Raw genomic sequence first — 26,334 nt, forward strand, 5'->3', positions numbered from 1 at the left:
TCACTGAAACCTCTATTCTTGCTTTTTTTTTTTTTTTTTTCAAGAAAAGGAGGGACGAATCAAAATACATTTTTGTGGTAATCAATATTATGCCATAAATGCTGTCAATTGAGCTGAACTTGTATTGAACCTGGAATATTCCTCTAAAATGTTCTTAGCAAGCAGCATTTTCGGCATTACAAATCAGACCACACATCAGATCAGTTGTATTTTCGATCAGCGTCTCAAAATGTTGTCACAAATGCAAAAGAGAATTTATTTAAATTTTCGAAGCCGAGTACAAAATACATTTGTGAAACTAAAACTGACTTTACCACATGCAATCGTTTATGTGTGGAGTACTTCAGTATAATATCTTTAGAGTAATTATGGATGGTGATAGTATCAGGTCTGTGTGTGCAATAGCCAACAATAACATTACAGTAATAATTATATCATATGTAAATATTTATACTGTACCTGTGGATTTCCATTGAAAATATGATACAGGTCATTCACATTTAACCATTGCTGAAGTCTAGCTCACAGCTGACTGGTTTGTGATATCTGTACATCATTTAAAATGTTCACTTTGATGCTTCCAGCCCAGCCCAGCAAGCACAGCACATTCCCCTAATATACACATTGTGTGTATGGTTCCCATATGGTTACTTTTTGTTTTATTGTATAATCATAATCAAACATTCTCAGAACTGTATATGGGATTTGAAGGCATTAATAAACCAATTAATTTAAATATTAATACTTTTCACAGTTGAAAATGTTTAGGCTCTATGACATGTTTTTTTTTATTTTTTTTTTTTATGAACTTTTAATAAAAAAAAAAAAAAGGATAATTAATAATCTGTCTATCAATAATGTATCAAAAAGGAATTGTCATTAACCAAAAGCGTGGCAAGCTCTGTCTGACTCTCTTCTAATTTCTAAAATTTCTGAGACTGGCTGGTCTAAGTCAGGGCAAGTCACAGTGCTGTAGTCTGCATTTCCTCTGTCCATGGTGCTGAAATGGATGAACCATTGGGGCAGCAACTGCTTCATCACACTTAACTAAATTTGAGTAGTCAACCCAAGATTTGAAACCACCTGTGATTCACAATACGCTATATATATATATATATATATATATATATATATATATATATATATATATATATATATATACACACACACTACCGGTCAAAAGTTTTGAAACACTTGACTGAAATGTTTCTAATGATCTTAAAAATCTTTTGATCTGAAGGCGTATGCTTAAATGTTTGAAATTAGTTTTGTAGACAAAAATATAATTGTGACACCATATTAATTTATTTCATTATAAAACTAGAATTTAATTATAAAAAAAAACGTTTTTGAAATTGATGACTTGGACCAAATAATAAAGAAAAGCAGCCAATAAGTGCCCAACATAGATGGGAACTCCTTCAATACTGTTTAAAAAGCATCCCAGGGTGATACCTCAAGAAGTTGGTTGAGAAAATGTCAAGATTACATGTCTGCAAATTCTAGGCAAAGGGTGACTACTTTGAAGATGCTAAAATATAACACAGTTTTGATTTATTTGGATTTTGTTTAGTCACAACATAATTCCCATAGTTCCATTTATGTTATTCCATAGTTTTGATGACTTTACTATTATTCTAAAATGTGAAGAAGAAAAAAATTATAATAAAGAATGAGTAAGTGTTTCAAAACTTTTGACCGGTAGTGTGTGTGTGTGTGTGTGTGTGTGTATATATATATATATATATATATATATATATATATATATATATATATATATATATATTTTTTTTTATTTTTTTATTTTTTTTTAAGGAGATAAAGAGCTTAATGGGGCGATCTAAATCAGATGACTAGAACTCCCCCTAATCCCATTAACCGAATCCACACTGTGATTTCCAGTATGGCATTACCTGCAAAAAGATGGAATCTGTGCTCTTTACATCCACACATGGTTTGATTTCTGACTGTATAGTTTATTTGGGCCAAGGTTATGATTTTCAGCCATTGCAAATTGCCTTTGCAAATTTTTTTTAGCAGCATTTTATCTATAGCTAAATAATAGTATCTTACAGTTTCCGCATTTATCAACTAGTCTTGTCAGTTTAAACATTGTAAAAGGATAAATGTAATAGGTTCATTTTAATCTCAAAAAAGCATAATAATAATTTTAAAAAAGCATAATGAGAGCTTTTCAAGTAAGGATTCTGAATAGAAATTAACAATTTCTAAGAAATGAACAAAAACGTAAGAATGTACTTTAATGCTTAACTTTACAAGTCGTGTTAGTTGATAAAAATTAGATATTTATCTGATTGTATAAGATATATATCAGAAAAAAAGAATAATTCTATTTTCAAAATCAGAACTACATATCCCATCAAGCGTTGCGGCCGCGCCACCTCATTCAACCAATCAGCGTCAAGAAGCGCTGTATAAAAGTGACGCGTCACGTTAGCTCGTTCTCCTTCTCAACGCATTTCAATTCGGACAGTTGGGTGAGTGTCTTCACAATCCTTAAACATCGAATTCCGCGTTTTACTTTTAAATGGTCTGTACTCGTAAATTAGCGTATTGGTTGGTTCAGCTTTGTTTTCGATTAACATTATTGACTTACAGAGCAGAATAATATGAATTTTAATCGTGAAATCGCAGCGTGGCCTGGGCTGGGCTCGTCGACTGAAAGAGTCTCTTAACTTATTCTCTCACTAAAATGTGAGTTTTATTACGAACACTTTGGAAATCGTGCTTTAAGCAAGCTACTTTTTGGTCGTTTTTAACTTAATGCAACACTATTTTTAAAGTTTTTTTTTTTTTTTTTAATACTCATAAAAATGTAGTGCAATGTGGCACTTCATTCAGTGCCTGTCATGAAACTACAGAGTGATTTATCCACAAACCAGCCATAGTTCTTATTCCGAGGCTACTGAAGATATACAGTGGCTCCCTTTATAGTAACTTTGCTTCAGTTCCACTCGGTCCCCGAATGTCTTCTCTAGTGACACCCTGAATTCAACTTGTATTTGTTTTTCAGGTGTTTGCAGAAGTAGGAATGGTGTGTCCAACCACAATGACCTTCCATCACCCATTGCTGCATTGGTAATGTATTTCTACACAACTTTACACTTAATTGGTACATTTGAATTTGTTACGTCGCACAAATGTGAAGTAGTTAACCTGCACATGGCACAATTAGGTGTTATTTGAACATGTTGGTTCGCTACCAGTGGTTGACTATAAAACCTGTATCTACTAATCGTAAATATCAGGATTGGTAAATTCACTGGGTGTGGCCCTGATCGAAGTCGTTCCTGTTCATCCATAACCGGCACGGTCAAACAGGAGCCAACAGCAACACTTTTACCGACGGTCGCTGAACAGTTCACCTGTAGCTGTCCCAGCAACATTAAGGAAAAGGACAATCACACCTTAACAGTTTATAATTGTTCCTCTTATGTAGCCCTGTCTGACTGTCACATGCTCCTGCAGGTTTGGCATCACCATTTAGGTCGACAATGTCAGAAGGATGAGTCGCCTCAATTTAGTAAGTTGGAAGTTATTTTAACTTGATTGCTTTGGACTGTTGTGGCGATGGGTTGATTTGGTAACTTTGATTTATCCTGAATCACAGGTGTGATGCCCTGCAGTCAATGCATCCCTTGAAATGGGCTGAATGAAAGAGTATAACATAAGGTTGGTAGTGTTTTTTTGTAGCTCCTTTTGCTTTCAAGCTGGCTGTGATGACAATAACTTGCCCTATCTGAGAGAGTTTCTCTGTAATGAGACCATCATAACCTCATTTCCTGAGCCAGCTGTAATTCTGTAACTTGCTCATTTAACCTAGTCTGTCTTTAACATGTTTAATTTTGCCTCATCAGATGGTGCTCTTCCTCCAAAAAGATGGCCCCTATCACCAGTAGTGAGCCAACTGTTATGATTTGAAGTGTCTTGGCATGGGTACGAAGGACCAGTGCTCTCAGAGGTGCACTGGATTCACAACTACATGCTTAATTAATGGAGAGACTATGACTGCCCTGTTTAGCTGTCTGTGGTGGTCACTCGACTATCCAACAAACACTAACCACTGAAGTTGGCTTGCAGTCTCAATGTGTCCCTCTCATTAAAGGTGCTGGTCACTTCTGATTACCCATGGGACTGGTTGCATGAGCCCAGGTATGTCTACATAAAACATAACCATGTAACTGCTACTTCCTGATCAAAGATGATTATTTGTAATGGTGACTGCTGGATGAAACTTGCGGATATGGGACTGAGATCAGTACTTGTTTAAGTTTGATTACTCTGTGTATGTGTGATTGCTAACTGTAGCTTTTTTTTTTTTAAGTGCCCATCTGCTCCCTGATGGAGTTTTGGTCCTGGTGTGGATGATGCAAGTGAAGATGCACCCATAATCGCCCAGAAGTTAATGTCTTGAGGAAATTGAGTTTGTTTGTGGATCTGTAATTATTCTGTGGTTAAGCCAATAAAAGTTTGCTGCTTTATCAAGCTGAAGTGTGGCACTCAATTTTATCTCTAGGTCTCAATAAGAATGGTACAGAGCATCTCAAATACTTCATTTATATACCAAGTTTACCATATCCCTGACTTCTCAAAACCAACAGTTTTGCATAATGGTAGTTGACAACTATGGAACATTCAGGGGGGGGGGGAGAAATAAACTCTAATACATGGGGTTGTCAATTTGTAACCTGGAATTTAAACCAAAGGGTTCCTACCTGTTGGCCTTTCCATGTGCTTTCTAATACTTCTAGATATGAACACTGGTTCTTGAACCCATTTTGACTAGTCTTTAACCTTTTCCCATAACTGAGAACCCTAACTTCAGTGGAGTTGAAAGTAATTATGGCCAGTTACATCTAGAAAAACACTTTCCCTTAATATACAGCAGAAAAGCATTTCTTTCCCCCCATCAGTTGACCAAACGTGATTTTCATGTAATGGGCAAGCTGACAAGCAGTCAGCATTAATGGTATAAATCTTAATGTACCAATTTAAAAAATGCATTAATCGGTGCATCATTTAAAATAAGGCCCTGAAAGCATAGGCAAACAATACAATTGCTGGAGCGACCACATCTTTAATTACACTGCTTTAATCTTTGGTCATTGAGCAAAGTTTGAAGTCTGCAATCTCAGAGTCTGGAGAACTGCTGCCACTCTGGTCACTGTATGTGTCTCTGTGAAGACAAAATCCAACAAAATCCTTATTTTTCTCCTCTGATACAAAGCTTGCTATACAAAGAAAGAACAATCTACAGGGTCCTTATTTTTCAGAGACATCACCCAGTTTTTATTAGGACGTACTTCTGGCTGAGATATTTGAGCAGGACTTATAAGATAACTGCACATTATGAAGCTCAGGGAACTCTGGTCTGTACCGTGGTGAAAGCCGACAGCCTTTCTGGAGGTAACTTGGAAGTCTCCCAGCAGCAGCCAATAGCAGGCCAAAGTACGGTGGAGAAGGTTTAATGGGTCTGGATGTGAACTCTGGGTGATACTGAACGCCAACAAAATATGGGTGATCTGTCACAAGAAAGACTGGGTGTCAAACTGCGGTTTTAAAATGCAGGCTCAGAACAAAGTTACAGTTTTTAAATTATCCATGTTGGGAAACTGTACTTTTGTATAGCAGAGACAATCAAAAGTCAGAATGTGATATCTTCATTGGGTTACTAGCTGGCAAACTGGCAACTGGGTAATGTTACTCAGTGTTGCTCCACCTGACCTGAGAATATTTCAGCAACCTCGTTCAGTAGTCAGGGCACCGATGAGGCCATTTCTAGGGCAGTCTCAATCGCAAAATCATGTATTTATCAGATTTCCTATTGTATGGCTGTGCTTGGAGTCCATATATCCCTAAGAAACGCATCCACTAACAAATTCAATTGTAAAACATGACCTTTTTTTTGCCTCAGAATGCAAATAATCGTAAAACAGGTTAACTGCGATTTTCTTTCCTCAGACATTAATCTTACCTTGAAAAACTCACACCGTGGCATCCTTTAATCAAGCAGTGCAGTTACTGACTGGTTATTCATGACAATGTGTAGTTAAAGATACAGAAATTTTATTGTAGCAAGTGGAAATTTATGAAAGAATAAGATGTCAGCACTTTTCATGAGATTTTTTTTTATTTAAAATGTACAATATTTAGGATAAATTATTGCATTTATGCCTTTTACAAGAATTGTATTAAATTTATTTCTGATTTATGTCATGTCTGCTCTATAGAAACTAAAAATGATCTTATTGTTAGGCAACAGACTGCTGAGGACAGTATTTATATACAGTTCTTATTTCTAAATTATTCTTCCTCAGAAATACTGAAAAAATCGTAGCGAGGAATCGGAATCGAAACAGTTGTATTCCTTACGTTTCCCATCCTTATAGATGCCTAGTCAACCATCATGACCCATCCCTACACTCCATCAGATCTCAATTGAGTGTTTGTGTTCAATTCTCTCACGTACCATCCAACTCAATGACCTCCATCCTCTCGCCCTCCACATCCTGACCCACAAACCTGAAGCCCTTCTCCTCAAAGTGCTGCTTCAGCTCTGGATTCACCTGAACAGAAGAAAAAACACCTACTTCATGCAAGCTGTTATAGCCATGTGACAAAATTAAGCATGTGCAACCTCCACTGATTGAGAAGTGCATGATATTATTAATTGTAAAAGCTGTGTTTGGAACACTTACTCTATACTGCACATTACACACTTTAAAAAAAAAATAAGGGTAACACTTTACAATTAAGTTCTATTCATTAACATTATCTTACAATACAATAACGTGGAGATCTACCTCAAAACGATGCCTGTGTCTTTCATCTACATAATCTACATCACCGTAAAGCTTTCCTGTGAGATAAAATCAAACATACAATTAGATAACATTACTATTACAACATTTTTGTATTTTTTTTTTTATATTGTTGGTATGGTTAATTTATTTCTCTTACGAAGTATGCTATTTTTGCTCTTGAAAATGGTCCGTCTCTTTCCCAACCGCATAGTTCCCCCCATTTGCCCTGGATTGTGCTCAGGCATGTCAATTACCTGCAACCAATCAAATATATTCAATTACATCCCGTTTCTCCTGATTTATGGATTTGATTCAAAACTGAAATGCAACTTGTAATCTACACTTACATGACCTACTACTTACCACAGGGTGCTTTGATTCTGGGTCAAATTCCGTAGAGTTTGCATCTGCGGTAACACATAACAGTTACACTTTGTTTAACATCAAGGTAAATTTTGTACATTGAATTAATAAAAGGCTTGATATGTACCTGTCCAGCCCAACATGTTCCTGGCAAATTCACACACAGCCAGCTGCATCCCTAAACACACGCCTGAAAGACGAATGGTACCGTTAACGTTTACAGAAGACTTAGGATATTAGGATTTTAAAGAATTAAAATCAATGTGATCATACCCAGGAAAGGTTTCTTCTGTTTTCTGGCCCAGTTGATGGCGTGAATCTTGCCCTCCGTCCCTCTCACTCCAAAACCTCCTGGCACTAATACACCACTGGAGACATCAAATACAACGGCAATAATATTCGCTATACACCAAGAGGAAACATTTATATAATGTACACTATTGGGGTAGAGCATGAGGCATTCATGCAGATTAAAATTGTGATAACGGTGAATAATTTACGTTGAACGGGTTTTGCTCACACCTGTTATGATGTTTAATGACCCATAAAACATTAAGGGATTTAAATCACATTGCAAGTTGTCGGCTGATTAAGCGTAATCATTTTAGATTGTGCATGTAGTGCAAGGGCATTCATTGGGGCCATAAAAATAAAAAAAAACAGTGATACTCACTCTGCACTGCACAGCTTCTGCCAGGCTTCATGATACTTCACTGGCTCTTCCCGTGCTGTGTTAGGCTCCAAATCTGCAGAGTCAATATACTAGAGAATGACAAGAGAGAAAAAGAGGTGTGTTGATTAAAATGGATATATATTGACCGGATTTCTACTTTTGGGTGATCTTTTATTCAAGTTTGTGGCCTTACATGACAATATGGTTATGAAACTCTCTATGCCTACAGCAATGTTTCTGAACTGGTGGGTCACAGGTCTGCTCACAGCAGGGAAAGAATGCAATGGTTCTTCCACCGTTTTGGCCCACTGAGGCAAATTTAATGATATTCATCTTGCATTCTGCACTTTATGTAAGGGATGATGTACAGTCAGCCGGTTGTTATCACAAAATAAACCCTGACAGGGAGATCAGAACCCCGACATGAAGCGGAGGACTTTTGGATCAGCCTGAAAGGGTTTATTTTGCGATAACAACCGGATGACTGTACATTATCCTGCTTGTTACAAGGCTACCAACCAAGTAAATAACTACATGGACATAAAATATTGATTTCTGTTGGTAATGACTCCTCATTTTCCAGCTTATTACAAAATAACTGGCCAAATAAACAAATAAATGGACATAAAATTTTGATTTGAGTTTAAATAATTATGTGAGAAGAAATCGGTGAACAGATAAAATCCACCTTCGGTTTGCGTCAGAGTTCTGTCGGCGTTTATTTAGTAATTAATGAACATCTGACTGCTCATTATGCATCTTATTACAAGACTACTTGCCAAATAAATAAATGCACATGAAACATCGATTCGAGTTGAAATTATTTTATTAGCTTACTTGTGTAGAACACAAAGTGATCCGAGGAGCAGGAACGATGGCTCGCAAATACGAAACCCAGATGAGCGGTCTGATACGTAGATGTGCGGTTGTTACAGAGAAATATCAGACCACAAGATAAAGGCATTGAACAATCAGAATGGAGTATTCCTGAAAGCCATGTAATAAACACTCAATATGCTTCAGCACGAATGAAGCACGGTATTCACGCCAGTCATCACAGAACACTTCTGCCAATGATCTGCTCAGCTTTAAACTACTGTATCTCTGGGGCAAGTGCACGTCTACCGGGCTTCCCTCGATATTGCGGCGCAGACCACAAAACTGATGCAACCCATTTGATATTATTATTTTAGAAAGACTAGCTACAATGACCTAACCAGAGTAACAATGAGCCATCCATGGTCTTTCCTGTGCATAAATGGCTTTGCACTGTAAATACAAGAGCAAGTACATTAAGGGCTTTAAAGTCTAGACCTCCTAAACTTATGAACAAATTTCTTACTACATGTTCTGCTTAAATGATGCTTGATATTAGGAAATAAACTGGATAATAAATATAATAGGCTTATATAAATAAATAGGCTTATAAACTTGAAAAAGGAGGGAAGAGAAAACTTCCTGAATCTTTTGTTGTTGACAGAATAATGTCACTTAATACATGACCTTATACTTGAAGACCATGAACAAAACTATATAAGATAAAAGAAAATGTGATCCAGACAACATTAAATATAGGTTGTTTTTTTTTCTATGTTGGGTCGCTGCTTTTGAGAACTGCTGACATACAAAACAGTCTCCCAATAGCAACACCAACCAAACGAAAACAAAGACAATGAAATATGATATCTTCAAACTGTGCGTTAGAAGTATTAGCTCACCTTGACCTCTAGTTTGTGGCTGATGGCGAGAGCGGAGTGCTCCAGGGCTTTGATCACAGAGGCGTACGAGTCGGAGAACTTGGTGTACTTCCCCACCAGAGCGATAGAGCAATGCTCCAACATCCTGTCTGATCTACAACACAAAACCCAATCCAGACAACAAGTCAAAACACATTCAGAAGGGCACAAAAGTTAACTTAACTTTGTGGGTCAAATATTACCACATTCAATTCCCCGATACAGGCACAAATGAGTTCTTAAAGCTATTCAATTTACAGTGTGGAACTCTGTATCTTCTCCCTGAAGGAAGCAGTTCATAGTGTGAGTACAAGAAGTGAGATGAATCACAAACAATTTTCTTCACCTGGCTAAGTATGCACTGCTCATAAAGACTGGAGCTTATGGTACTCTTTCTGTCCCATCATTTTCATTGCTGTCTGTACTAAATGTAGTAACTTTGATTTCAGCTTTACAGAATGATTCCCAAACCATAAAGTTATTCCATACCTGACTGATATTGTAAACTCAAAATAGCAGTGTCGTCTGAGTATTTAAAAATATAATTCTGCGAGTGCCTGCTTGAGCACTCATTTGTAAAAAGTGTAAAAAGGACTGGTGAACTAACACAGCCTTGTGGAACACCCATACTGATAATGTTTTGTTGTGACAGACTGTGATTTACTTTCACACACTGCTTTCTATTTGTTAAAGAAGAATACCGTTTGATAATTGATGCGTTTACACTCAGCTGCTCCAGTTTTCTGGTCAACAAATGAAGATGAAATGTATTAAAAGCAAAGCTAAAACCAATAAAAAGTAACCGAGCATAAGCTCTAGGATCCTCCAGGTGTTTTAAAATCAAGTGCATAATGCTATTAATGGCATCCTCAGTGCCCCTTCCTTGTATAAAAGCAAACAGTAAAGAATCAAATTTACATCTGCCTTTAACATAGACACCACACACTGCTCAAAACAATTCATTACAATTGACAACTTGACAAATTCAACCAATTGAATTTAGTGCAACAGGTCTAAAGTCATTGTTTTCTGATGGCTTTGCTTTCTTTGGGACTGGTATAATAACTGCCTTTTTCCAAAGGCTAGGAACAGATTGGGTGTCTAAAGATTGTTGAAAAATGGGGCACCATGCCAAGGTCAATTCATCTGCACAACTTTTTAAAATAAAAGCTGAAATTCCATCAGGACCTGAAGATTTCTTAGAGCAGCTGTTTTTAAAAAGGTACTTAACCATAATTTGGGTCAATCAACTCATTATCACTCTTATCCATGTCCAGGATAGAGTCCTTTTCCTTATTGCTGCTCTCTAAAGTAAAATCACAATTAGTTAAATAGCTCATAAATCTGTTCTTACATAAACAGTCTAATTGAATTGAATGGTGACAATTTACACATAAATGGTTCTGCGTACAATAAACTCGTTCTGCTCATATTTCAAGAATAAGGCCCAAAGTTGTGAGTTTTGATCTGATAAACATGAATCCATAACAATTCCAAATCAATGTCTGAACTGATCCTGAATGTGTTTCTATCATTTAAACACATGCTAACCTGTCTGACATCTCTTTCCACTTCACGAGCATTCTTCTGGGTCTGGTTTCGATGGGCAAGTCTAGTCTGCGACAGAAGTATCCCACGACACCCTGGTCCTCTAACAGCAGAGGAACTCTGTAGATGGACGAGACGTCATGGACACAGATCACCTGCAGAAGATAACACTTGTTAGAGAGCTTTTTTTTCCACATGACTGCAAATGTTATTTGTTCTGGGGAATCATTTTATTCCATGGGACTTTAACCCCTCACGTCTACTGAGGAAAGAATGTTTCAAACCAACTCAACAGCTGCTAGTCAAGCGTCTCTCTGGTGGTTTGAAATCAGACATTCCTGTGGGATCCAGACTCACCTGTTCAGGTTCCACATGACAGAACATGGAGATCTTCTCTTTAACGGAGTTATCCAGTGGAGTGGAGCATCGGCACATTATCTGGAACAGCAAGCACAAGAGAACACTCAAGACATACTCATGCTGTTGAATCTGATTACCTTTATTTCCGGGAATAAAGTCACACCTGAATACAGTAAGTTGCACTTGGTCAAAATCACATTGTTGAGAGAAAAAAAAAAAAAAAAAAAAACACAAGTTGCACTGACAGAGATTGCATGCAATAGGCACTAGGACCCAGGAGCAGCCGCTCAGAATCAGATGTCAAGACGCGCTTCGTGAAGATCCCCAGTATTTGGCCTTGTTTTAATCTGGAGCATTTGCTTTATGTAATCATGTGTAACAGTTTTTCATATCCTGTATATGTTTCATGAAAAAAAAAAAAATGCAATACATAAGCCACATCTGTTTATATGTAACTATGCTGTATACAAATAAACAGCTTTTAGTCTGCGTTTAAAACAATATGCCTGCTGTATTCTATTCAATCATTAACATTAGCAAACGTCTATCTGTGGATAATTCTGATATTTGCAAACCACTTTGCTATGCATTATCCGGTTCAGTGACTGAATGTTTTACTGAGAGTGTGATGAAACCTCATTTTGTGGGCATGGGAGGAGTTGCATTTGACAGCAGTCTAGAGTTTGTTAAAACAATAATGATATGATGGGACAGAATTTTCGAATACTCTTTATATGCTTCTTTAAAATGCTGCTACCATCTCGATGACTGATGTTTTCATCGGTTTAGGAGTAAGCATATGTGTTTTGGTGTGCAGCATGTTTGACCAGCCAACATCAATTATGTCTTAATTATGTATATATTGTAAGCTGCTTCAGATAGTAAGTTTCCAGACCTTGCAGAAGATGAAAAATAAAATAAAAATATAAAAACGCAAGTTATAGGGCCTGGGTAGCTCAGCAAGTAAAGACGTTGACTACCACACCTGGAGTCGCAAGTTTGAATCCAAGGAGTGCTGAGTGACTCCAGCCAGGCTTCCTAAGCAACCAATTGGCCGGTTGCTAGGGTGGGTAGAGTCACATGGGGTAACCTCCTCATGGTCCTATAATGTGGTTCTAGCTCTCTGTGGGTTGTGTGGCGAGTTGTGCTAGATATCGCGGAGAATTGCATGAGCCTCCACATGCGCCAAATCTCCGCGGTAACATGCTCAACAAGCTACGTGATAAGGTGTGCGGATTGACGGTCTCAGACGTGGAGGCAACTGAGATTTGTCCTCCGCCACCCGGACTAAGGTGAGTCACTACGCCACCACGAGGACTTAGAGCACATTGGGAATTGGGCATGCCAAATTGGGCACAAATTTGTCCGTTTGTGCTCGATTTGTGCCGTTAAAAGAAACACTGTAACTACTTCCCTTCCTTAGATATAGCAAGAAACCTTTCGGGAGCAGTGACGTCACACTCCATCCCATGTGATCCAAATCACTCCAGACCAGTGTTGTTCATTTGTGGCTTCAAAAGAAACATCATGACATATTCCTTTGTATTTAACAAGATAGCTTTTGGGAGCCGTGAAATCGCACAGCCTAAACACCATGACAATCACTCTCACCTGTCTCTATTGTTTGTGCTGTGTTTGGTATTGTTGAAGCATAAATATTTGGCAAAGAGTTAATTATTCTCCCCATCAAACTCCAAATTCAAAAAAAAAATTTTTTTTTTGTTTGTGCTGCAAATTATGATTTGTTTATAGGCAATGAGTGACACTGCTGAACAAAGCTGTACATAATGTTTATATAGGCTAATTATTCAGAATTTTCTTTCACAAGTAAACAGCCACAGTATTCAGCTCTGAATTTGCTTTTATTTGTTTTCATTCTGCTAGAAGCTGGCGCAACTTGTGTTGACTGTGTTTGTGTAATTGCATAGGCCTATATAGTAGCTAATATTACACACAGCGCAATGTTTGAAAACATGTTAGGTGCCGTTCACATGCTGGAATGCGTTGTTGCGCTAAAATGACACGCAGCGCCACAAAAAAGCAAAACATAGGTGTCCCGACTTGAGACGTACGTTTAACAGTTTAGGTTCTTTTAACACAACATGGCCTCCATAAAAGCAAACAAAGTCAAAGATGTCTATCTAGCACACGTTTACATTGAAATAATTTATAAAACAGCGCGGACGGTGCTCAATGTGAACGGCCCCTCAGTGTAAGACTGGAACTCTGTAGAAAAGTTTGATCACACTTGCCTATTCTTTATTATTTGTTACTGCACATTTTAGATTTTAGTAACATCATCAAAACTAAGAAGTAACACAAAAGTATGGAAGTTATGCAGTGACCAAAACAAATTAAATCAGAAACATCTATCTGAACTTCTTCAGTGTAGCCTTTTGTCTATTCCAGCTCTGCACACAGTTAATTTTCTCAGTAACTTCAGGTGCATCCTGGGATGCTTTTTAAACAGTATTGAATGATTTCATATGCTGGACACTTGTTGGCTACTTTTCTTTAAAAGAAATTATATTAATTAAATAAACAAATGGTTTGTATAGACATCTATAATTAGGCAATTTATTTTTGAGTACAGAAATAATCCCAAGTGTTTGACCATAAGCCTTTAGATCAAAAGGTTTGAACATTATGACAAAGAAACTTAAGTGTTCTTTGGACTGGTTGTGTAGGCTATAATTATTTTACAAGTTTTTACTTGTAAATTTTACCATTTTCTTTTTTTGTTTTTAGTATTGTATCTTGCTAGGTTTTGCTATTGCTGTAGATAAATCGAGGATAACTGAGTTTCAAGTTTTTAGTTTAAGTTTTTAAGATTAAAGTAACATTTTAAAGTGATTTTAGGACAATTTAGAAATTTTACCAAACAATTTGGTCAAATTAGCTACAGAAAAAGTGACTAGCTGAAAGGGGAGTAGTTTGCATCCCTGGTTTAAATATTAGACCAAATCTGATATTTCCTGACAGAGAAAGAGAGATGTGTTTGAGTCTGATGGGGTGAAAACTTAAATCTTTGCCAAAAATATATGCTTCAACGTTACCAAAAACAGCACAAACCAGAAGCAAGCAGGAATGATAGAGACAGGTGAGAGTGATTGACATGGGGTTTAGCCTGCTCCAAAAGCTAATCTGGTTAAATACAAAGAAAAGAATGTGTTATGATGTTTCTTTTAACAGCACAAATCGAGCACAAACAAACGACATCGGTTCGGAGCGATTTGGAGTGACGTCACTGCTCCCGAAAAATGTCATGCTATATCTAAGGAAGATAGTTACAGTGTGTAACAGGTTCAAGGAATGAGGAAGCAGGAGACAGTGAATCCAACTTAAAATGTAAATTTTTTTAATAATAAAAACACGTTCGCTCAATGCGCAATCATCTCAGGTGAAAACCCTTACCGCTTCCTCTCTGCCCAGACTAACGCTAGACCACGCCCTCGCCTCCACACCGTATTTCGTTTAACGACACAAATGAGCACAAATAGAGAACAAACGAACAACACTGGTTTGGAGCGATTTGGACTTCATGGAGTGGAGAGTGACGTCACTGCTCCCGAATACAAGCTGTTAATATTTCACAGAAAGGGAAATAGATACAAGATTAATTTTAACGGCTCAAATAGAGCACAAACGAACGGCACCGGTTTGGAGCGATGTGGACCACATGGGGTGGACAATGAAGTCACACAGCCAAAATAAATTACATCTATTATCTCAAACACTGAACCAGCACAAACATTCATTTTTGTGGCAAAAATCAGCACAAACGAATGGTATAGATTTGGTAATGACTTTATTCTATGGGGTGCCAACTTCACAGAGGTGCCATGCACATCTGTTTTTTCAACATCTCGCACAGGAGCGCTGCGTTTTTAGACACTGTGAATGTGAAGAGTCAACTTTTAAAGTGTGCCTTAAGACAACCGTGTTCTGTTATGCTGTGTTTAGATTATCTAGTGCAAGAACATGGTTGGTATGAATGGCCCCTAAGCAGTGCGTTTAAAAACAGTCAAGTTCAATATAGCAAAGTGCACATCAAGATCCCTGTGGTCTGTTTCTGTCACGCTCCATCTAATGTCCTGTTTGAACAGCCCCTTCTGCAGCACTGGGCCAAAGTTCCTTTCAAGGCAAGTCAGTCCACTCAGCGGGGATCTTTGGAACGTTCTCGGGCAGTCTGGGCAACTATTTTTCCAAGTAAACAAGCAGCATACAAGTACAACTGCTATCTACTTGAATGGGGAAAGACTGAGATCTCCAAAACGATTGGTCAAGATTATGATCAACGAACATATTTCAAATCAGCAATAAAATCTGACTACACTGGTACCATAAATTGTTCTTCTTTATCTCAGACCACACTAAAAAAAAAAAAAAACGTTATTTTCCCACCTTGTCTAGCTAATGAGCATGTGCATTCTAGAGTTGACTGACGGCGATGTCTGTATCTAAAAGGCTCTTTTACCTGTAAGGCAGGACTTCCTTTCTACATTCGCTGCCCTTCTGATCAGTAACCCAGAGCCTTAACCGCTGAGCTACCACTGCTCCAATAAGCACACAAGGGGCTGGCAATGTGTGGAAATCTGTGATGGATGCATGTACAAATTCTTCGGAAACCTGCAGTTTTCTGCAGATTTGTGTCTCAAATGAACACAGTTTTTAGCTTGTTTTGGATGTGCAAGCCTATTCAGTGAATCTGGAATGCAGTTGCCCTAAACATGTTTTTTTTTTTTTTATGTAAATATTAAATTCTCTACATACTGAATGCTATTATTCGAAATAATCGCGATTACAATATCATGGGAAATAATAATTATGATTTTTGTCATATTATTACTTTTTATCAATAATAACTATTTATATATCTTGCTGCTTTGCTTCACAATTATTAAATGTAATTTACAGTGCTGTGAAAAAAGTATTTGCCCCCATCCTGATTTCTTCAATTTGTGTATTTTTTATTCTAAATCGTTTTAGATCTTCAAACGAGATAGAAAAACAAAAGGCAGCCAGTGTAAATAAAATACGGTTTTCAAAAATAGATATTGTTTTTATTGAAGCAAAAAAAGTTAACACCTATACCACCCACGTGAAAAACTAACTGCCCCCTTAAACTTAACAGCTGACTGTGCCACCTTCAGCAGCAACAACTGCAACCAAATGCTTCTGATAACTGGAGATCAGTCTTTCACAATGCTGTGGTGGAATCTTGGCCCACTCTTCTTTGCAGAATTGCTTTAGTTCAGCACACTGGAAAGTACTGAAAAGTATCGAGCATGAACTGCCCATTTAAGGTCCTGCCACAGCATCTCAATCGGGTTCAAGTCAGGACTTTGACTAGGCCTCTCCAAAACTTTAATTTTGCTTCTTTTGAGCCATTCAGAGGTGGACTTACTCTTATGCTTTGGATCATTGTCTTGCTGCATAATCCAGTTGCGCCTGAGCTTCAACTCACGGACTGATGACCGGACGCTCTCCTTTACGATTTTCTGGTAGAGAGCAGAATTCATGTTTCTCTCAATTATTACAAGTCGCCCTGGCCCTGAAGCAGCAACGCATCCCCACACCATCACACTACCAACGCCATGCTTGACCGTAGGTATGATGATCTTTTTGTGGAATTCTGTGTTTGATGTAACGGGACAAACAGTTCCACTTTCGACTCATCAGTCCACAGAACATTCTCACAAAAGGTTTGAGGATCATCAAGGTGTGTTTTAGCAAAATTCAGACGAGCCTTAATGTTCTCCTGGGTGAGCAGTGGTTTTCGACCTTGCCACTCTTCCATGGATGGCAGTTTTGGCCAGTGTTTTTCTAATAGTGGAGTCATGAACAGTGACCTTTATTAATGCGAGAGAGGCCTGCAGTTCTTTACATGTTGTCCTTGTCTTTTTTGTGACTTCCTGGATGAGTCATTGCTGTGCTCTTGGAGGAATTTTGGAACGTCGGCCACTTCAGGGAAGGTTCACTGCTGTTCCAGTTTTCTCCATTTGGAGATAATGGCTCTCACTGTGAGTCCCAGAACCTTTGAAATAGGTTTTTAACCCTTCTCAGATTGATGAATTTCAATCACCTTTTTCCTCATCATTTCTGGAATTTCTTTTGACGTTGGCATAGTGTGCTACTGGCTGAGACCTTTTAGCCAACTTCATGCTGCTAACAAAAATTTATATTTAGGTGTTGGTTTGATTGAACAGGGCTGGCAGTAATCAGGCCTGGGTGTGTCTAGTCCAGCTGAATCCCATTATGAATTCAGTTTCATAGATTTGGGGATTTAGTAACTAAGGGACAAATACTTTCATACAAGCCCAGTTGATATTGGATAACTTTTTTGCTTTAATAAATAACATTATTATTTAAAAACTGTATTTTGTGTTTACTTAGATTGCCTTTGTTTTATGTTAGATTTTGTTTGAATTTTTAAAACAATTTAGTATGAGATATACACCAAAATAGAAGAAATCAGGATGGGGGCAAATACTTTTCACAGCACTGTAAATTTAAGCGGACAAGGCTATCAGTGGCCCACCAACCACTATCTGAGCTTTTGAAAATTCAGTTGTCTAGCCCATATCTGCACTAAAAGCAAAGAGCAAATGAATCAGCACGACAAAAATAAAACACTGCCATTACAACCAACAATGCTGTCTGCACTTAATACACATCACTCAAGCCCAAACAAAGCAGCAGCAACTGAATTCTCGAACAAGTGTGGATTGTGGTTGGCAAATCAAGTTGTGTGGGGCCAAATTTGGCCCCTGGATGGGACTTTGAGTATCCCTGATAAAGTGTCTCACAACTGTAAAAATCCAGAGATAATATTTGAGTGTGGCTGAATTTATTCACGATTTGGAACATGCACAGAAATTGTAACTTCATGCTGATCAGCTCTGAAAAGCATGACTCACCAGGTCAGGTGACAGTCCCAGTCCTCTGAGCTCTCTCACACTGTTCTGAGTGGGTTTGGTTTTCTGTTCTCCCGTCGCACTGGGCTGAACATCAGAGACAAGACCGTATATGTCACTTACATAACCACAGTATGTTTACATATGTGATATATGCTTTATGTGTGTGTTGGTGTGAACACACACCACGCTCACCTGTGGCACCATACTGACGTGAATATTACAGAAATTCTCTCTCTTCACTTTAAACTGGAACTGTCTGAATGCCTCGATGAAAGGCATGCTCTCTATGTCTCCTACTGTACCACCCAGCTACACAAAGACAACCTCAGATTAAAAAAAAAAACATCACAAGTTAAATCAATATTTCATCACCTGAGGTGTCCATTTCTTTTCTTACCTCAATGACACACACTTGTGGCTCAACATCATCATCATCTACAGGAACTTTGGCTTGACGCATCACCCACTCCTGAATAGCATCAGTTATGTGCGGCACCACTAAAACAAATGAATATAAATGAGAAAACAGTGACATGCCAACATCTTTCATGTGCCGGTGCATGTCATGATTTTGTGTACAAGATTTAGTGCATAAAGTGGGGCTTATAAAGGGACAGTTCAAGTGGTCCCTCGTGTGACGTATTCGCATCGCCATGATACAGACACAATCTCACGTTCACCACTCGGATGAGACATCCAGGATAAGCACAAACACACCATTGTGAGTAAAGAAACAGATAAATACAGATCTAAACCAAAAGCAACAAAGCTTCAGTACAGTGTTCCTCCTCACAGCGCTGCTCTTCCGGCTGCGACTCACGTGCGTCAGTTCTCACGTGTTTCAAATGCCATTTCGATTATGGCAATACGCGCATAGCACTGCAGAACAGAAGCATGATTTAGAATAAAAAAATAAATAAAATAAATTTAAAAAAAAAGGAGGACTTAAATATTTAGCATTTTCGCACCAAAAGTGATCTTGTCGCTTAGAAGACATTAATTGAACAGCTGGAGTCCTATCGATGACATTTATGCCGACTGTCTGATTTTTGGTGCTTGAAAAAAAGAGAACTTGCCATCCACTTGCATTTTAAAGGACTTACTGAGCGAGGATATTTTTCTATTTTTCTTCAAATGTGTTCTGGTGAAGAAAGAAAGTCATACACACCTGGGATATCAGGAGGGTGAGTAAATAATGAGAACATTTTCATGTTTGGGTGAATTATCCCTTTAACTGTAAATGGGGAATTATCAGTTATCGGAATCGGCTACAATGATCTGTGAATTATCGTAACGCCTATAAATGAGCTTTGAATTATTGGTCTTCGAATCGGCAGCCTCAATGAGTTGTAAATTATCGATATCAGCCACAATGAGCTTTGAATTATCATATCGGCCACTATTAGGGCTGGGTATTGATACAGATTTCCCAATTCAATTAGATTCAGATTCACAAGCTCCATACTCGATTCACTATCGATTCACATGGGTTTATTTCAGTTATAATGTCCCTTTTGCTTACATATAAAATCTCCCAGCTAATGCTGCTAATTATACAGGGGACCTTTTAACTAGGTACATTAGGAAAATATTAATTTTACTAATTATATTTTATTACTTTTGAATCATTTGTCACATTTTGGCTTTTTAAAAATGAACAAATAAGTGTTCAAATCAATAAGATATTATATTTTATATATTATTTTTGTTACGTTTATTTTTAAATTGCATAATTTGCACCATTTACAAGTATTTACATTGATTTGTTGAACACGTGCTTAAACTGGTACTGTCTCTTTAACAAAATTGCATTTCTGTAAACTATTAGACAGGTTGAATTACATTTGTCTTCAAGTCATAATGCAAAGGTCCCCTTTGGTATGGAAGTACCTTAGAGTCATAGAAAAGATTTATCCAAAAGACACAAGTTCTCTCACTTCGTATCTGAAATATATGCGTTTTTTCAAAATGGCCGCAGACAATACACCAGACCCCATATCTTTGCTTCTGTTATAGCAATAATGACAAAATTGGTGTCAGTGTGTACATTTTTGTGGTCAAGGAATCCAATTATATCGGTTTCAAGGCTAAAAACAAAAAACAAACAAACAATAGTTTTCTCCTTACCATGACAACTGGGGGTCAAATATGCAAATTGCATTCAAATTTAAAGTGTTATCAGGGTGACTTTCCATATCTTTTCCTTTAAAAACTTTACATTGACAATCAAAAAGTTGAGAGAGCAAGAAAAAAGCATGAAGAGTCTGTAAGCCCAGTAAAAACACGACACATGAACAGTGGTGCTAAGTCCACCACACAGGCTTTACCCACACCCTCAACATCATCATGTGAACCAGTCAACACACCGTGTCTCTTCTGTGGTGAAGTGGGCAACAAAAAGGAACTGAGGAGGTCTACCACCCTTGGATAGAAAAGTGAAAGAATGTGCTCAGGTTGTGGGTGACAAGCATCTAATGGCTCAACTAGCTGCTGGTGACATGGTCGCTACTGATGCCGTTTATCATCATGCATGCCTGACTAGGCTCTATAGAAAAGCAGAAACTGCTGGATGTGACATGACTAAAAGTAACACAACTCCAGTCATCAGAGCACATGTCCTCAATGAGTTGCTTGAATTCATCGAAGATTATCGTGGCTCAGGAGAATCACTGTCAATTGCTGACTTGGCAGCCCTCTAAGACAAGCGCATTGCTGGTCTGGGCTTTCCAGACATCAAATGAAACACCACACACCTTCGGGTGGATACTGAATGCCTGATTCCAGACATCAAATCAGTAAGAATGAATTGTGGCTGGTCCCTTGTTTTTGATGATGACCCGAGCAAAGCCCTCCATGGAACATGCATCATCATTCAGCAGCACTTCCTTCAGACAGCCAACAAAGTGAGAATTTCACTGACATCCTACATCCAGCTGAGATGGGGAAGCAGCAGGTGAAATCCTTGCCAGCTTGCTACACAAACATGGATCTGGATGTTTCACTGCCAACTGATGAGGTCTTGTATGTTTCTGCCCTGAATACCAACAGTCATCCTCATCCAGCCTCCCGTCCTCTCAACAACGTCATTGAAGGCTACCAGTGGTTGGAGAGTCAGAAACCTTCTATTGAAAGAGAACCTTGAAGCCGGAGAATGGATCTCATGGGCTGCATATTATGCCAGCATCACAGAACCTACTTCATTCCCCCCAGCCAAATCGTACATGTTGACACTATTCACAGAGTCCCCTGCCAGCCACACTATGGCTTGGTATGCAATGAATGTCTTCCGCCAAGCAATCAACTACCTAAATCCAGGTCAGACACCATCTCATGGTAGCTGATCAACCACTCTTCACACTTGCCAAGAAACTTCAGTGGAAGTACCCCCAGACAGAGCTTGGTGAGGACTCCTTCCTGGTAACACTGGTGCCAATGCATACAGAGAAGATGCTGTGGAGTGTGTCTGGTGACTGGCTGGATGGCAACGGGTGGACCACAGCTCTTACCAATAGTGGTATCTCGACTAGTGGCAAAACTAAGTCTTTCATTGGTGTTCACCACATCTGCAGAACCCGGTAAATGCATCAGGTGTCTGTAGCTGCCCTCTATGTGATCATGAGGCTTACGATCAGTACGTGGAGAAGCCAATAAATGATGATGATGATGAGCTGAGTGACCTCATCCCTCTGCCCTTTGATGAATGGCTCAAGACACTGTGTGCCTCACAACCCCAAGCAGATTTCCGGTTCAAGTCGATGGAGCAGGATCTTCACATTCTTCAAGTAAGACATGTTGTTCAATTCATAGGTCTCATTCACTCCTTTGTCCAACATATATTCTTAACTCAAGAGTAGAGCTCCTCCACATATTCCTAGTTTTTCATATAAAGCGCTTTTGTTTTGTTTTTTCAGTTTGTCCTGTTGCTCAGGAGACTTCTCCTTCTACATGGAGACACTTGATTTTCTGATGCCATGGGTATTTGCACTGGTTCATACCCATTATGCCTGGAACCTGCCCATCCATCTCCGTGATATGGCAGCACTAGAAGAACAACATCCTGCTCTGTTTGTGGTGTTTCAGAGTGGTCTCTTCATGGGGCAGAAGTAAAGGCAAGCATTCTCCAAGGTTCTGCATGACCAGATGCATGAGCAACTCATTGATTGGCTCAAGAATCATGGTGGCATCATAAAGAACCTGGACAACCCAAACTGAGAAGTACACTTTGGCCTTAACTGGAACTTTTCACTATGAACAACCCCAAACACACTGGGGACTCCTTAAAAATAAAATCAAAATTAGATTATAATTATAATATTATCTGTGAACTAATCACCATCAATATTTGCCAAAACCCAATAGTTCCAAAAGCAGATATCAGAGCAGACTAATCTGAAAAACATTAATCGGTTAACCTCCAATGTATACCGTATCGTAAGGTAAACTAGTTGTCAACAGCTGGCCCCACTCTTACCCTGTACGGTTTTGCCCAGGTAATCTCCTCTACGCTCTTTGTTAATAACTGACTGGTAAATCTTGCCAGTGGTCAGGTTGTTGTCTTTGGTGAGCCGGATGTCCAGAAAGCGTTCATAGTTTCCTAGATCCAGATCAACTTCTCCTCCATCATCCAACACAAACACCTCACCTAGACAGAACAAAATGCCAGATTACAATCAGACTACAAATGCTATGCCCCATCATATAACAAAAATAATGGTTAGATACTGAAATACTTCCATTATGGTAAGTTACAATCATAAGACAGATACTAATACCACTCACACGTATGGTATCGTTTAACCATAATATTCTCAGAAGAGATGAAAGGGGTGTATGATCAGTCCTGTGTGAATTTACCATGCTCATAAGGTGAGAAGGTCCCTGCATCTATGTTAATGTATGGGTCGATCTTGATGGCTGTGACATGTAGCCCACAGGACTTGAGAATGGTGCCCACACTGCTGGCTATAATGCCCTTTCCAATGCCAGAAATAACACCACCCGTCACTAGAATATACTTCATACTGCCTTTCAAATGCTGCAAGAACAAATGAGATGAGATTGATAGAATGTTTTTAATATTACTGGACAAAACACACTTTCATTATATGGAAAAGAGTGGCCATTCCTCAAAAAAAGGGAGGCCACATTCACAGGTTTTTGTTTGAACAAACAAACACATTTCGTTAACACATTTATTTTGCTGCGTGTTAGCCTTCTGTCAAAAACGCTCCAAGTGGATGCATTTGAAAACACAGTCTTCGCATTGTAGAGTGGACAGGGAAAATTGAGATATTTGAAAAACAATGAAGTATTTGTTGTCATGTGCCACAGTCATGTGATCCATTCAACCCAAATCAATCAAGATGGCGGCCCATGTTGTAGCGCCATTGTTGTGCTTACTATCTACTTTGATAGCGCTGTTAATGTAACTTAGTACAACCTTCGCATTAAATTCCTGCAAAGGTGACGTGAAGTGTTCTCGTAACTGCTGTCTGGCAGTGGAACACAAGGGAAAATGATGCAGGGCCATGCTTCTAAGGTTTTTTTTTTCCCGTAAGGGGATTTACATTTAAACTCAGTTTTTCACAATTTTTCAACATTTAATAGTAGAAAACAATCCCTGTCTTAGGTCGGGTAGGATCATTATTTTTGGAATGTGAAATGTCAGAAAAATAGTAGAGAGAATTATTTATTTCAGCTTTTATTTCTTTCATCACATTCCCAGTGGGTCAGAAGTTTACATCCACTTTGTTAGTATTTGGCAGCATTGCCTTTGAATTGTTTAACTTGGCTCAAACATTTTGGTTAATCTTCCACAAGCTTCTCACAATAAGTTGCTGGAATTTTGGCCCATTCCTCCAGACAGAACTGGTGTAACAGAGTCAGGTTTGTAGGCCTCCTTGCTCGCACACACTTTTTCAGTTCTGCCAACACATTTTCTATCAGATTGAGGTCAGGGGCCTTGTATTGGAGTGGCAATTACCTTGACTTTGTTGCCCATTTTGCTACAGTTTTGGAGGTATGCTTGGAGTCATTGTCCATTTGAAAGACCCATTTGCAACCAAGCTTTCTTCATGGCTGATGTCTTGAAATGTTGCTTCAGTATATCCGCATAATTTTCCTTCATGATGTCATCTATTTTGTGAAGTGCACCATTCCCTCCTGCAGCAAAGCACCCCCACAACATGATGCAGTCACCCCCATGCTTCATGGTTGGGATGGTGTTCTTTGGCTTGCAAGACTCACCCTTTTCCTCAAAATATAACGATGGTCAGTATAGCTAAAAAGTTCCATTTTTGTTTCATCAAACCAGAGGAAATTTCTCCAAAAAGTATGATCCATATGTACTTGCAAACTGTATGTCTGGCTTTTTTATGGTGGTTTTGAAGCACTGGCTTCTTCCTTGCTGAGTTGCCTTTCAGGTTATGTCGATATAGGACTCGTTTTACTGTGGATCTTCACAAGGTCCTTTGCTGTTGTTCTGGGATTGATTTTCAATTTTGCACAAAGTACATTCATCTCTAGGAGACAGAATGCATCTCATTCCTGAGTGGTATGATGGCTGTGTTGTCCCATGGTGTTTATACTTGCGTACTATTGTTTGTACAGATGAACGTGGTACCTTCAGGTGTTTGGAAATTGCTCCCAAGGATGAACCAGACTTGTGGAGGGCCACAATTTTTTTTTTTTCTGAGGTCTTCAATGATTTATTTTGATTTTCCCATGATGTCAAGCAAAGAAGCACTGAGTTTGAAGGTAGGCCTTAAAGAGGCCCCATTATGCTTTTTGGAATTTTACCTTTCCTTTAGTTTGTAATATAGCTGTTTGTGCATGTAAAAGGTTTGCAAAGTTTACAAAATTAGTACCAAATTATATTTTTTTATGGTATTTTAGTAACGTATATGGTATATTGCTATAAACTATGGAATTCAATAACACTAACATCAAAATGTACCTTTTAACATACGTAGTCATCATTTTAGATTCAGACATCATATTCATGCATCTGATCCATATACAGGAGTGCACATGTGCAAACAAAGGCAACGTTTACATACTATACATCTATAAATGCTACAAACACAGCAAAGAAAACGCTCGCTTTATTTATTTGTCATATAGTTTAAATACTCTTTTTGTGTTTTTATATGGTCCACACACAGACCACAGACTTGTTGATCTTCCCAAAGCAAAGCTAAAAAATGATACGAGGAGCAGACTTTAACTTACCTGATTAGTTGACGTTTAGTTGTCTGTGCGCGGTGTATAAATACTTTACTGGCCTGTTAAAACAGATAACAGCACTAGTCTCTAAAAAAACAAACGCGTTATTGTAAAGCGATAATAACAATGTTTTAAATCATACTTATGCTCCTGCATCAACACGTGGTGCTCCCACGTACGCCAGCGCAACCGGATACGCGCGCTCAGAGCGACATCATGATGAATATTAATTATGTGACGTAAGGTTCGACCAATAGGCAGGCGCTTTTCACACGATTGCAGGGCGTTATTTATTTTTTTCCCACCCATATTCCGGCAACTCCCGCCAACGAAAGTTGTCTGACGACACCAGCTTGACGACACCTTCTGATTGGATGGTTATCGATTCTATAACTTCTGGCACTTTGTCGTTTTGACAGTAGAACAACTATTTGTATTTTTCTTTTTATTAAAAGTAAATGGCTGAATAAATGTACTGGAAAGAAAATAGTTAGTTAAATGTGACATATAACTTTGTCCTGAACAATGAGTGAGTTGAATCAGATTTATTTATTTATTTTTTGGCAAACCGATTTTGCCTGGCTCCCACATCTACAGTATGGTTTCATTGTATGCCAAATATAAGAATATAAAATATCAAGGTAACCACCACTTCCCATGAGAGGATATGTATTTTTTTGTAATTA

The 26,334-nt window shown here is 38.4% G+C and overlaps 1 protein-coding gene, 1 long non-coding RNA gene and 3 other non-coding genes across 8 annotated transcripts; 4 read left to right on the plus strand and 1 right to left on the minus strand.

Annotated features, from left to right (window-relative positions):
• The first annotated feature begins 2,451 nt into the window (after window positions 1–2,451).
• LOC127420790 (uncharacterized) lies at window positions 2,452–4,506 on the plus strand. 3 transcript variants are annotated; one of them, XR_007893874.1, is made up of 6 exons: window positions 2,452–2,498; window positions 3,035–3,099; window positions 3,490–3,544; window positions 3,632–3,693; window positions 3,879–4,173; window positions 4,346–4,506. It is a non-coding gene; the product is annotated as an uncharacterized LOC127420790 (long non-coding RNA). The 3 variants fall into 3 exon arrangements; XR_007893875.1 differs by having other exon boundaries at window positions 2,470–2,498; window positions 3,270–3,544; XR_007893873.1 differs by having other exon boundaries at window positions 2,457–2,498; window positions 3,035–3,544.
• On the plus strand, window positions 3,289–3,424 carry LOC127421676 (small nucleolar RNA SNORA16B/SNORA16A family). Its single transcript, XR_007894041.1, has one exon. It is a non-coding gene; the product is annotated as a small nucleolar RNA SNORA16B/SNORA16A family (small nucleolar RNA).
• On the plus strand, window positions 3,731–3,813 carry LOC127421674 (small nucleolar RNA SNORD103/SNORD85). Its single transcript, XR_007894040.1, has one exon. It is a non-coding gene; the product is annotated as a small nucleolar RNA SNORD103/SNORD85 (small nucleolar RNA).
• LOC127421692 (small nucleolar RNA SNORD99) lies at window positions 4,212–4,282 on the plus strand. Its single transcript, XR_007894057.1, has one exon. It is a non-coding gene; the product is annotated as a small nucleolar RNA SNORD99 (small nucleolar RNA).
• A 576-nt stretch (window positions 4,507–5,082) lies between the features above and the next one.
• On the minus strand, window positions 5,083–25,862 carry LOC127420705 (CTP synthase 1). 2 transcript variants are annotated; one of them, XM_051663194.1, is made up of 19 exons: window positions 25,791–25,862; window positions 25,655–25,707; window positions 23,279–23,459; window positions 22,896–23,066; window positions 18,822–18,922; window positions 18,617–18,733; window positions 18,425–18,508; window positions 11,502–11,582; window positions 11,148–11,299; window positions 9,579–9,711; window positions 7,861–7,949; window positions 7,461–7,555; window positions 7,315–7,377; window positions 7,188–7,231; window positions 6,982–7,078; window positions 6,825–6,880; window positions 6,491–6,587; window positions 5,399–5,543; window positions 5,083–5,197 (listed from the first exon to the last, which is right to left on the minus strand). In XM_051663194.1, the coding sequence occupies exons 3-19, from the start codon at window positions 23,442–23,444 to the stop codon at window positions 5,113–5,115; spliced, it is 1,776 nt and encodes a 591-aa protein (XP_051519154.1). In that variant the 5' UTR covers window positions 23,445–23,459; window positions 25,655–25,707; window positions 25,791–25,862; the 3' UTR covers window positions 5,083–5,112. The 2 variants fall into 2 exon arrangements, with proteins under 2 accessions (XP_051519154.1, XP_051519155.1); XM_051663195.1 differs by lacking the exon at window positions 23,279–23,459 and having other exon boundaries at window positions 25,655–25,849.
• Window positions 25,863–26,334: the final 472 nt, after the last annotated feature.

This window comes from Myxocyprinus asiaticus, chromosome 30 (genome assembly GCF_019703515.2).
Source record: "Myxocyprinus asiaticus isolate MX2 ecotype Aquarium Trade chromosome 30, UBuf_Myxa_2, whole genome shotgun sequence".
NCBI lineage: Eukaryota > Metazoa > Chordata > Actinopteri > Cypriniformes > Catostomidae > Myxocyprinus > Myxocyprinus asiaticus.

What these genes read in the sequence shown, in the direction of transcription:
- LOC127420705 (XM_051663194.1), bottom strand. Translation starts at nt 23,444, where the DNA reads ATGAAGTATATTCTAGTGACGGGTGGTGTTATTTCTGGCATTGGAAAG. An exon ending in TGGGACTGTCACCTGACCTG is followed by an intron (nt 11,583 to 18,424) that starts GTGAGTCATGCT and finishes TTGCTGTTCCAG; the next exon opens with ATAATGTGCCGATGCTCCAC. An exon ending in CAGAATCAAAGCACCCTGTG is followed by an intron (nt 7,079 to 7,187) that starts GTAAGTAGTAGG and finishes GATTGGTTGCAG; the next exon opens with GTAATTGACATGCCTGAGCA.